The sequence below is a fragment of the Lathamus discolor genome, chromosome 2 (genome assembly GCF_037157495.1).
Source record: "Lathamus discolor isolate bLatDis1 chromosome 2, bLatDis1.hap1, whole genome shotgun sequence".
NCBI classification, from domain to species: domain Eukaryota; kingdom Metazoa; phylum Chordata; class Aves; order Psittaciformes; family Psittacidae; genus Lathamus; species Lathamus discolor.
In genome coordinates, this window is record NC_088885.1 from 117160815 (window position 1) to 117173461 (window position 12647).

Consider the following 12647-nt stretch of genomic DNA (forward strand, 5'->3'; position numbering starts at 1 on the left):
AAAACAACTACTACTACCTTTGAACTAATTAAAACAAGTTTTTCTTAACAAGGAAGACATTATTTTGTGCAGTGTTTATCAGCTAGCATGAAAAATAAGCATTAAAAATATCAATACTTTTGTTTGTCTGTCACTTGCAGAAAGAGCTAGTTCAGTCACACGAGGCAAGAATAAATCCAAGTAGATAACAGGCTTCATATCTGCAAATGGTACAGCAAAGCTCAGACGCTTCTCAGTGTCCCAGGACACACACTTCTTCATCATCTCTTCTGCAGAGGTAGCTAATGCAGTTGAAAAAGATCAAAACAAAACATGAGCTTTATGTAACACATAGAGTATTTCTGTAGCTCAGTCAAAAAAATATGCAATCTTCCAGCTTCAACTAGATTGCCATACAACAGTAATGCTTTATAAATTACTGGATGTTACGTGTACCAGAAGTATGTTAGAAGGCTGGTTTTATTTGAAGATCCAAACAGATGTTTAGCCACCAAATAGAAAAAATAATTGCAGCCAACACTTCCAGCATACATTCGAGGCAGCCTCCAGTTTCAACACAGGTAAGTTTGGAGACAATTATAAACCCAGAAGACATTGAATCACACTTGATGAAAAATACTTCTTTGAGACACTCAATATACTACTTTTGTCTTCAAGAATTTTTTATAACAGAATATCAGTTCTAACATACAGACTTCTGCAGTTGCACAGAACATGACTACATTTATGGCTATGTCCTCCAGGGAAAACTGCCATATTAATTGTCCTTTCTCCCTATATTCCCATGTTTGTTAATTTGGTTAACAAAGTCCGATCACACTTTGTATTTGCTTTCCAGGGAAAAATGCTACTTTCTTATAGTATTTCTAAATAAGCAACAGAGAAGTAGTTGGCAGAAACAAAATCGACTGTAAAGGCAGAAAAAAACAAATACAGACACGAAAAGAACAAAACTTTACACAACTACATTAGTTTTCACACAGACTAAATTTTGTGCCGTATCTATCCCTTAAATCTCATGGTCAGGTAATTTCACTATACTTGCCCATTTTTTAAAATTATATTTATATATCTTACAATTAAATTATAATGCTTATTCGAAGACTGAACAGAGAAGAGCATGTAAGTATTTTTATTCACACTGACACACTCACCTGTAATTAAGTTGTGGTTGATCTGCCCTCCCAAAGATCCAAGAAGGCATGCTACTCTAATCCTTACTGTTTCCAAGGAGGAACTATCATCCTAAATAATTCAACACACTTATATTAATGAAGAGTTACTTCTATATAGAAGTAACTTGATTTACATACTGAATGAAAGCTTTATGGCTCATGTTATCATATGGATGAAAAAGGTAAAATGAAGAACATGCGAGGAGAAGAACTGCATCAAACAAGAACAGATTTTGTCCAATAAGCAAAAGAAGGCAAGACTGGAAGGCAGTTTTATCACATTTAGTGGGCTTTCAATTGCCGTTTCTCAAGTAAAGGTTAAAATTTTATCATCACAGATAACAAATACCTACAGAATGACATAATAGCCTAAAAAATTGACAGAAATCTGAAGTAAAAATTACTCTCTTCATTTGTTTTAATCCCAGGACTTAAACTTTAGATCCTGTATCTGTATGTAAGCAGCCAACTGATTTTCATAAGCAGCCGGTATGGGATGTAAAATTTACTCATTTTGAAGACCATTAGGTTGGAAAGAGTTACATATATATAGGAGTAACTTAGTTTCATGCCTAAAAAAGGTTTGTTCCAAGTTAGTTTGCGCACTGGGAAATATAAAACTATACTCATTCTTGAGCTACTTGAGAAGCCACTGGTCAAAATGATATGCATGCTTGATGTCTAAGACTATAAACCTATCCTCAAGATACTAAAAAAAATCCCAAACCCTCAAAAAGTAAAGTTACACATTCACAAATGGTATTTGCACACTGCACCACTGTTAAGCTTGGACCTCATTTTAGGTGTAGGAGTTAAATTTTTGTTTCCATAGTATATCAGTCTAGCACTGATGCTGACTTACAGGATTTCTTCAGTTCCTTTTACCTGCTTCATTCTCACCCTCAAATATGACATCTTTCCAGCTGTGCTGATGTAACAGCTTTTAAAACCACACCGTAGAACAGGATTCACTGAACTGATCTAAGGTAGAAATAATCCTCAGAAAAAAAAGTATGCATGCAATGAAAGAAGAGAAAGTGGGAAGTGATTAACTCACATTTAACTCTAAAAAGAAACAGTGATCTTACCAATGAAAAAGTCTTTGCTTTTCTTAAACGCTGTATCACAACCTTATTAAATCCCTTCTGCACTGCTCGAGAAAGTTTCCTCACTTCCCAGTTGTTCTGGGATTCAACTGATGAACAAAAAACCTACACATTAGTTTATTGTACCAGCACCTCATGCACCTACTCAGTTTCTTTAAGAAAACACAAACCCTGATTTTGCCTGGTTTTGTTTTTAAGATGTGACAATTATTCTTTCATTTAAAATCTTTATAGAGAAAATAAGTTTCTATTAGTGAAAACTAAGCTAATTTAAGGATATAACAACAAACCAAAGAGAAGTAGCATATAAAAATGGCTATAACTAATGATTGTTCAGCAGCAGCAAATGAATCCTAGTTTAAAACAAAAGGTAAATTTTGGGGTGTAAGAGAAGTTATATTGTTCCAACCACAGCAAGCCCACAATACAGACAAAAAGTATGTCACGTCCATATCTTCAGGCGTAACTATGAAAAAAAATTATTTTCCTCTCCCTTAAGACTAACAACTTTATGCCTGTTTGTACCTGTAGATGTAGAGTTTTTCAAATAACCATCAAGAAGAGGCAGAATATCCTTGTAGTAAGGCTGCATTATATGTCTTGGGATGTGAGCTGACCAGTCCTCCAAAGCATCTAGTCCCAGATCAGCCATGGGGATACAGCTAAGGCCCAGTTTAAATGCATTCTATGTGTCAAATGTAAAACAATCAGTCTTTCATTTTCATTACCATTACTTGTATTAGTATCACTTTCAGACTTTTATTACTTTCATGTTTATTACAGTTATTTAAAGGTAAAAAGCCCCACATATTTGAAAGCATTTAGCATACATTGTCTTTCTTATTAACTTTTGTCTACTTAACATTTCACTCACAATCAGCACAGGAGATACACATTATATTGCAGCACAGGCACTAACAGAGCCAGCTTAGTGCACAAGCAAATTCTGACAATCTAATTGTTTATTCAAAACATCATTTGTATTCTGTCTCATGGAAAACATACAGAGCTTAATACGTCTTTTAATTGCTCAACAGGATACTCAGCTTGCTCCAGAATTTTTTTATGCGCTCTAGAAAAAAGTTTGTTAGCAGTATCTCACTTTGACCTACCCGCAGTGCAGGAATATATGCTTTGATATCAAGCATGATGATGTCATGCGGTAAAGAGAGCAGAAAATTCAGACAGGATGCCAACAACTCATCCTTATACTGTTTCATTTTTGCTGCAACCTACAATTCCGATAAATAAATCAAGAATTATCATAAACCTTTTAAGATCTTGATTTAGCTATATTAATATTCATGTAAAATAAACAACTCAAAACCAATACTGGAATCTCATTCACCTGCAGACAGTTACCAGACAGTATCTAATATACAATTACACAATCATTTCTCAATTGTACATGAAGAGGTGATCAATACACCTCTTTGATATTAAGTAAAAGACAGAAAAAGATCTTAAACCCACACTATGTTGCATAATTCAAGGAGCTGAAATACTTCTATCACAGATGCAAGATTTCTCAGAAGATAAAATTTTGATTACGTGTGTTTATATTCTGACTAAAAGTTTGCTAGCAAAGTAACTTACCTCTTTTCCAAACTTTACAAACAGTGCAAAGCAAGAGCTCTTTTCTGGGTCTTCAGGACACGTTTTGAGACTCCTTGGACTGACACTCTACCGAACAGAAACCACAAGTCAAGAGCATTAAAAAAACATAGTACACAGTACAAACATACAGCACAAGTTCAAGTCAGAATACATACATCACTGACCAATATGACACTAGCTTCAATGAAAACTTGAAACATATGTCTGTTTTCTCAGAACATAAAAACTACGATTAATACAGTGCATTGGGGATCTGCTTTTTGAAACAGACTTAATACTACTTAAGTAAGACAGGTATGACTGAAAATACGACAAGGATGGTGTCTCTTCAGAAACTGGGCTTCTAGTCTAAAGTTTTATTTCCTATGTGCTTGTAACTAGAGGCATGGGATGCTATGAACATTTGAAACAACTGGGTAACAGTTTCAACGAACTATTTTCCATAGAACATAAGAGAGTATATATAAAGAAATGTACCACTGTCAATACAATGCTACCCCTCCATCAGGGAAAAGAACTCTCACCTCAAAGTATTTTATTTTCTTGGCAATTTTCATTGTAACAGAAAGCAGCTTATAGAATCCACTAATAAGAGGTAGTCTTGTTGAATGTGTAATAAGCTCATAACCAAAGGAATATACCCAAGGGTTAAAGAATTCAACATGCTTCTCTGGAAGTATCTCTCTAAAACAGAAAACATATGGGGGGTGGAGCGTGAAGAAACTCAATAAAATATTTGTTTCATTTTTTTTCCAAGTTTTCACATAAGTAGAAGAAGGAGAAGCACTGCTGTAACAGAAGAGCTCCAGAGACGGTGAGGGAATAATTACGTGCTGCCTTCTAAGGCAAGCACAGGAAGAATACCTTTTTCTGCTTTACAGTGCAAAGCCATTTCTGCCTCACTGTATCTTACTACTGATTTTATACAAACACATATACTCATATATCACACTTCATTACTGCAGTATTGTGAGGGGAAATCAACTGGACCTCCACAGGGAAACAACGCTGCACCTTTCACTTCATGCCTAAATACTACTCCATGAAGACTGTGCTTCTCGGATATATGGTCAGTATGATATCAAAACATATAACACACCCTGAAAGACAACTGCACCTGAATAAAGAAAGTGAATTACCTGTCTCCTGTACTCTTAAAACAAAAAAACCTGAGCTGATGAGCTATTATGTTTTTACCTATGACCCAAGTATCTGTCTCCCTGTTAATCACCTTGTGCATTCTGAAATACGGAATAACATCCCAGATCAGAAGCAGGCATCTTAAATAAATCTCACTTCAAATTTCTTCCAATTATTTCGTAACTTCTAAGTTACATAAAAACATATTAATACCTGCAGAATTCCACTAGATTTACAAAGGCAATAAAGTCTGTCGGCTTTGTTGGCTGAAGGTTTGAAGCAGGGTCAGAAGTAGGCCCAATCAAAGCACTGCCAGTTTCATTTTCATCCTGAAAATAAATATATTGAAGTGAGAACACTGGATCTGTGACAACACAGAAAGCACTTACACTTTTTTCCCAGATAAACAGTCTGTCTCTTCTTTTTCTAGCTGCTACTAGTTGTCTGACACAAAGGACACTGACACATCAATGATTTGAAAACACAGTAAGAGATCCTGGCTTCTGAAGAGAAAGCAAGTACAAAGATGAAAACCGCTAGATTCCAGAGCAGGGAGTCTAAAATAAAAGATTCTGTGAACTTGTACTAATTCTGACATTTCCATCTCCTACCACTGCAATGCAACATTCAGGAATGTGACTTAAAACATCTTGTCTAGTACAAATATTACTTCAAGGACACTACAAGTTGCTATCTAAGCATAATGAAATGAAAACAGGGAATGTGATTTTGGTTCCCCTACAGCAGCAGGAATTAATGGACAAGTCCTCAGGTCTCACCTGCTCATTGACATCCAGTTTCTGAACAGTCAGGTCCAATTTCTCAATAATCTTCAAAATAGATTTTATAAATTCATCATATAGCAAGCGATTCAGGGACTGCAGTGATGAATTTGCAGTAAGAAAGTTTTCATCTTCAAAACCACAATCCTTTGCAGGAGGAAAAAAGTTCATGTTTCAAAACTCCAATGATAATTATTTCTTATACTTATAAACCAAGATTTGATTGATCGAGAGAATCCAGCTTTCTCAGCTATGGAAGCCTAAATTTATCCCTGTTTTATTAACTTATCAGCCACAGAACCCAATTAAACCCAAACAAGAGTTCTTCTACAGCATGATGTTTGGAAAAAATCTTGGGTTAGAAAAGCAGTGATAAGCCTCAGGACTATGTTTCCTTTAGTATTTCCATGTTCTTACCTTCATTGTGTCACAGTTCAGTAGATTCCTGAAGAGATATAAATAGTCCTTACACATTGGTACTTTCCATCGCCCTGTCCCAACCTCTCCATCTTCACGGGATTCTTCTGATCCAGTTTCTTTTCCAAAAGAACCCTGAAAGAACACAGTTCTTTAAAGAATTGTGGTGGTTGACCACATCTGGATGCCAGGTGCCCACCAAGTCACCCTATCACTCCCCTCCTCAGCAGGATATGAGGGTTGAAAATAAGATAGAACTTGTGGGCTGAGATAAATGCAGTTTAATAAAGCAAGGTCCATGCACGGAAGCAAGCGAGAACAAAAGACTTTTCTCTGCTTCCCATCAGCAACATCCAGCCACTGCTGGTAAGCAGGGCTTCAACAGGAGTAGCGGTTGCCCCAGAACACAAATACAGTAATAGTGGATGTCACTTCCCTTCTCCTCCTCTTTTACCCCATCTTTTTATTGTTAAGCAGACCTCATAAGGTATGGAATATCCTTTTGGTCAGTCTGGGTCCTGGCTATATCCTCTTCCAAGATACAACTGTACGTGTGGAGGGGATGTGGGAGAGGGCAGCCTTGATGCTCTGCAAGCACTGCTCAGCAGTGGCCAAAACACTGGTGTGTTATGAATACCTTTCCAGCTACAAATACAAGCACAGCACTATAATGGCTGCTACGGGGAAAACTAACTCCATCTCAGCCAAATCCCAATACAACTGTGTGTCTACCTGACTCAAGCTAGAACAGAATGTAAAATTACTTCTGCCAATAGAAACACGAAATGTTTAGCTTTCTCATTCAGCCAATCTGACTAGAACACAAACTAACTAGCTCCTTTCAAAAATCTCTAAAGCTCTTCTACTTCTAGTGGTTATTTGAGAAGCTCCATAGTTATGCGGCTGCCTAGGATTAAGAAGCTTTAACATCCTCCCTTAACATTCAGTACAACTTTTAACATGTCCAAAATTTGCTAACCTAGAAGAAAGCTGGATGACCTTAATTACACCCTACTTTGTTACAGACAACCCAATCAAACAAGAACTGCAGAGAACAAAAGTCTATTTCCTGTCATTTTTTCATTCCATACAAGAGCCACATCCTCATTATGCGGACCACATGTAGGGACCAGAGACTAATAACAACTGAGCCACAATTCAAACTGGACAGCACGGTTTTTTCTTCTTTGGGCCTTCCCCTTTTTACTGGGCTAGATCATCAAGTACTGGGATGTGTTCTCTAGGAATTTAGATCAAATAAATATGTTTAAACAGCTATTTTACCTTTGAAAACGTGATTGGCTTGGAGAAGATTCTGATTAATCCCTGATGCACTGAAACAAACAAACAAAAATACATTTCCTGAGCAGACTTAAAGAGGCACAGCATCCGTATCACTCACTATGTTAGCAATGAATTAAAAGAGTTTTCTCTTTTCTACATTCTGTCAGGATGAGGGAGAGGAAAAAGAACACAATTCATCCTTTAAGGACAAATATAGCCAGAATCAGAGGCATAACTCTAAGATGTTTCACAGGGAACCAGTTTTGAACTTGCATCTCACTACTTTTTCTCAATACTGCTTTGATTTTTTCCTAACTCTGAAAGCAGTGATGACTAAGGCATTGCTGAAAAAGGCAACAACTCCCAGTAACTTTCACAGGCATGGACTTAGGATCTCCATTCTGACATGGTGGTTGAGTGCACTGCATCCCAAACCAAGAACATAGAAAACAATGAAAATGCCACAACAGAGAAAAGCCACAGTAAATAACTGAAATAAAATAAAAGTAACTTCTGAAAATCATTATAATAAAATGTCAGCATGCTGGAGGCTACTGGAATTGTCAGGTCCCAGCGCTGACATTATTACACTTGCAGGACTTTATCTCATTAACTGCATACTTGGAATTTTCTCTTTTATTATGTTCAAGTTCCAGAGCATAGAAAGGTTGCATTTCTAACACAGATAACGCTCACCCTCATTTCTGTGATATTTTGTAGGGGTAAGTGAAATGGCATTGAACAAAGCTTTGTACATTTTTCTGTGAAATCCCCTTCTCCCCACAATCCTTCAGAGCAGGAACATAAGTCTTTATGTTCAGACTTTCACAAAAATATACTCTGTTGCCCTTGGTGATAGCCACTGCATCATCCAAAACAGTTGTTCAACATATTACTTGAGTGATTTAACAATGGATATTGGGAAAAAAAACCACGAGAACCCTAAACCTCCATTATTAGAAGATGGGAAAAGATTCATCTTTGACCCCAAATGGCTATTCCACATATCTCTCTTACAATCAGTTAAACATTTTAGGAGAAAAAAGAAGATCCAAACAAAAAAGACTCCACGACCCAACCAAAAACCACAACAAAGCTAATGTGACACACTCACCCACAGTGCTAACAAAACTCCAGAGAACTGGACCTTTTCCTGAGAGGGCGAGAAATATCTTTATTATAGATCTGCAACAGACTACCTGCATTTTTTCACTGTACTGTGGAAAGCTGTTGATCTGCAGCACAACTAGATGTTCGAGAACTGGAGTGTATGCTTCAGGAATCTAGAAGAAATAAAAACAAAACACCATCATGCAAAGCCAATGATTATAACTCAGTACCAATGTGAAGAATTATGCTAAATTATTTCATATTCATCCATTTCAAATTTACTACAATTCTTTGTTATAAGAGTTTACATCATGACCTGAGAACAATAAAACACTTAGCAAGTGAATACATCTTAGATGTAAAAAGAAAACAACCACCAACCAAAACCAAACCAACCAATCAAAAAAACCCAACAAAACAAAACCAACAAAAAAATCCCAAACAACCACCACCAACAAAAAAACCCCAACCCCAACAAACCAAACCGAACAAACACAATAATAAAGTTTCCTGGAACACATTATGGAAGTAGCTCCTGCATAGATTAGTGCTTCAGTGGAACCAGTTTTAAGCTTCTTCAGAAAAACACCAATTTACTTAAACAACAATAACACAGCTGTATAATCTGCTAATCCTTAACAATCTGAATACAGAATATAAGTGAAAGTCTCGTCTCTGCCCCAACCTTGCTTCCCAGCTCCAGCTAGGATTCAGAAAGCCCTCATTAGAACACACACAGCACTGCAGGAGAAGAAAATCAAAGTAACAGCCTCTTAGAACGTGCTAAGTATCAGTATCAAAAGTAAAAGCGCCAACATTGTGGAATAAACACATAAAAACAAGGGTAAGGCTGGTCCAAACAAATAGCTTCACCCACAATAAATACAAAACTGTTCATATTTGGCTATCATTACATAATTGGTTTTCATTACAATGCACTGCATATTGTTAGTATATTCTGTGCATTTTGTTTATTCAAATAAAATCCAATAAAGCATTCTCCTAATAATTCTCCCCATCCCCTAGGAGCTAAATGTCATCATATTTCAGCTAAAAAACACACCTTCTGTCACTAGTAAGTTCACAGGTACTCATTACACCTCTCCACCTGTATTACAAAAACGACTGGCATTTTAAATACTCCACTTACTGTATCTATATGGAATATCACACTTGCAATAGACTGGAGGAAACTTGGTAGCTGATACAGATGGTCATCTATTGTTTCTGCTTCTGTGAGGTACATTTGCTTACAACGCTGAAGCAGCTCAACATACATGTCGTCAACATCCTTAGAATGTATAGCTTTACAGGGCTTACAGGAGAGAAAATAAAATACTGATTTCACAACTCTGTACAGTCAAGCAAACATATGCTGTAGCACTAAACCCTAGCCAAGTCTTCACTGAACCATAATAAGAATAATATATTTTTTTTTCCAGGAACTCAATATATCTATTCTACTTTCTATATGTATAAGAAACATGGTACCTGCAATGAACTAACACGACAGTTGACTGATGGAAGTGCAATTTACTGTAAGAGTACTTGAACTTTCAGTGTCATGATTCAAATCCAGCCTGAAATGCATGGAGCTTGGCTGCAAATATCTTATGTACGGCACTGTGGATAATAATATTCACTTATATTTTGACCTAGCTGAATAAAAATATGAAGTGGCTGATCTTAATGTGGATTAAACAATTATCATCCACTATTTAACATTTAACCCAGCAGCACAAGTTCTGAACTTTCATTGTGCTGGGATCTGTATAGATGAAACAGACTACTCTTAAACTAATGAACTGGTGGAAAGCACCACAAACAGTACTACAGGGTACGTAATAATGCTTCCAGATTTCTATAGAATGATTTGTAAATCACAGTATTTGTCATGAACTAGGACAAAAAAACAATCTTTATGAAAAGAAACCAGGAACCAGGTCACAGGCAAGAACTATAGTAGGGAACTGTCCATGGAAAAAGAATGGACTGACTGATTTAGGTAATTACGGAATACAAGAGTTAGGCTACGGGTTGAAGCTAGCCTGTCTAAACACATGCTGACAAAATTAAGACTATCCATTTATCACTGGTAGAACCATAAGTATTAATTTAAAACTATTTCAGTGATTAGAAAGTAGAAGAAATGTTCTGTCGTGAAACTGAATCAATCACTGAACTTGTGTTTAGTTTAAGGCCACTACTTGCAGTAGCAGCAAGACTCCACTGCCTTACAACCTAGCATCTGATGCTTGGCCAAGATTTGGTCAAAACATGCTAGCAACTATTAGTGTGTCTTAACATATCAAAGATTTATAAGTATTGGAGCCTAAGGATCCCTTTTTCCTGTTAAAATTTGCAGTATTATTGTCTGTATTTATATTATGCAATTTTAATTAACTAATTTTGTTTTGTAACGACATTTTTAACAAGGTTTTTTCAATTCAGTAATTTGCTATACGCCATTTTTTTCTGGGAACAATACCTTTAACTCAATTCCTTTCTAGCTCATGTCACAGAAGAGAACGACTAGGTTTCAGCAAAACACGTTGAGAATTCTACAAAGCAAATGCACTCTGCTCTAAAGGCAGCAAAATGACAAGATTCAGCTAGTAACCAGCTAGACTATCACATTCCCTAACCTTCTCTAAATAATCTTAATACACATTGATAGTGCTCCCAGTAAAGTCAGTGTGCATTTCAATAATTTTCAACCACAGTGTCACTAATGAAGTTCAACACTTAGTACAGAAACATAAGCATTCCTATGTAACAAGCTGTGTAGAATTGTAAAAGGAATGGTATATGAATCCTAGCTTTAAATCCATTCAATATGGGCCTTTATCAGAACAAGTTTCCTGCACATACTGCTGCAAAAAGCCCATATCCACGAATGGCAATGGACAACTCTTTGTTGCTTGAATCCATTCTTCTGATGATTGCATAGAACTGCTCCATGAAGAACTGCAACTTGCTCTTGTGTAGCTCTGCATCCTTAGCTACTATTAAAGAAATCTGTAAAGCAGAAGCAAAAAATTCAGCATTTCCAGAAACACGAAAAAAGCCACCAAAAATTACAGTAAGTCTTAAAAGATACCTAGCTCGTCACGTGAAACACTTCAAACAATTATTTATTAATCAGATTCACCAAACTTCTAAGCACCAAGTATTCCCACTATTTCAAGAAATTTAACTTTGCTTTAGTCTCAAGAGATCCCAGTGAAGTTACAGTACCTGCTTGAGGAATGAATCTAGTGCAGAATGACTGGCTTTCTTCAGGTCCTGATTTGCATGGCCACACCATTTACACATTGTTTCAAAGAGGGTGACATAATTGTCCAGGAGCAAGGCACCAAACTGAGCAGCATGCCAGCTGAACAACTGTAAACCAGCTGCAATTTAATAACAGCTCTCATTAAAACTCAGGCTTATATTCCACTTTCCAAAACCAGATCAGACTATCAAAGTCCACATTAGGATTTTAGGTAGGTATACCTACAATGACTGGAGGGTAAAAAATGTATTCTTCTAGCCATTATGGTATCAGTATCCAAACATTAAGAACTTAAGCATTAAAACAACCCCTCAAAATCCTATTTGTTTTTAATGTACAGCATTATGGAAAGCACAGCTATGTTCTCAAGTAATTTACATTAACAGTGAAAAAGAAAGGGAGCTATTCTGCTGGTTACAAATAATAATAATCAACAGTTCACAAAGATTTGGTTTCTGTGGTCATGATTATACTCAGGTCCCCTCCTCCACCAAACTGTGATAAATAAAGACAAATAAAGAATTCAGAATAAAGGTCATTTCACAACCCCAAATATAAGCATAAATGAAATTTCAAGATCCTTCATGAATTAGCTGGGGGAGAGCAGAGTATCTTTAAAGAGGGTTTTAGCTATCACAGTTGCCATGGGCCTAGTACCCAAATGTTGCATTTTTGCGATTTCTGCATAAACCACTCACATTTCACAGGCCAATTCCTCATTTTCTTCATGAACTTCATT

General features: G+C 36.5%; 1 protein-coding gene across 1 annotated transcript in view; it reads right to left on the reverse strand.

Moving 5' to 3' along the window:
* The window catches only part of PRKDC (protein kinase, DNA-activated, catalytic subunit), an 81037-nt gene that overhangs the window by 61846 nt on the left and 6544 nt on the right, over nucleotides 1-12647 (reverse strand). Inside the window, exons 10-24 of the mRNA XM_065668228.1 lie at nucleotides 11869-12026; nucleotides 11503-11649; nucleotides 9782-9946; nucleotides 8636-8804; nucleotides 7522-7571; nucleotides 6238-6372; nucleotides 5818-5967; nucleotides 5252-5367; nucleotides 4423-4582; nucleotides 3878-3964; nucleotides 3394-3513; nucleotides 2807-2966; nucleotides 2264-2370; nucleotides 1155-1245; nucleotides 118-281 (exon numbers count right to left, since the gene is read on the reverse strand). Of these exons, the coding sequence (XP_065524300.1) occupies nucleotides 118-281; nucleotides 1155-1245; nucleotides 2264-2370; nucleotides 2807-2966; nucleotides 3394-3513; nucleotides 3878-3964; nucleotides 4423-4582; nucleotides 5252-5367; nucleotides 5818-5967; nucleotides 6238-6372; nucleotides 7522-7571; nucleotides 8636-8804; nucleotides 9782-9946; nucleotides 11503-11649; nucleotides 11869-12026 (1979 nt within the window). The remainder of the gene's footprint in view (nucleotides 1-117; nucleotides 282-1154; nucleotides 1246-2263; nucleotides 2371-2806; nucleotides 2967-3393; nucleotides 3514-3877; nucleotides 3965-4422; nucleotides 4583-5251; nucleotides 5368-5817; nucleotides 5968-6237; nucleotides 6373-7521; nucleotides 7572-8635; nucleotides 8805-9781; nucleotides 9947-11502; nucleotides 11650-11868; nucleotides 12027-12647) is intronic.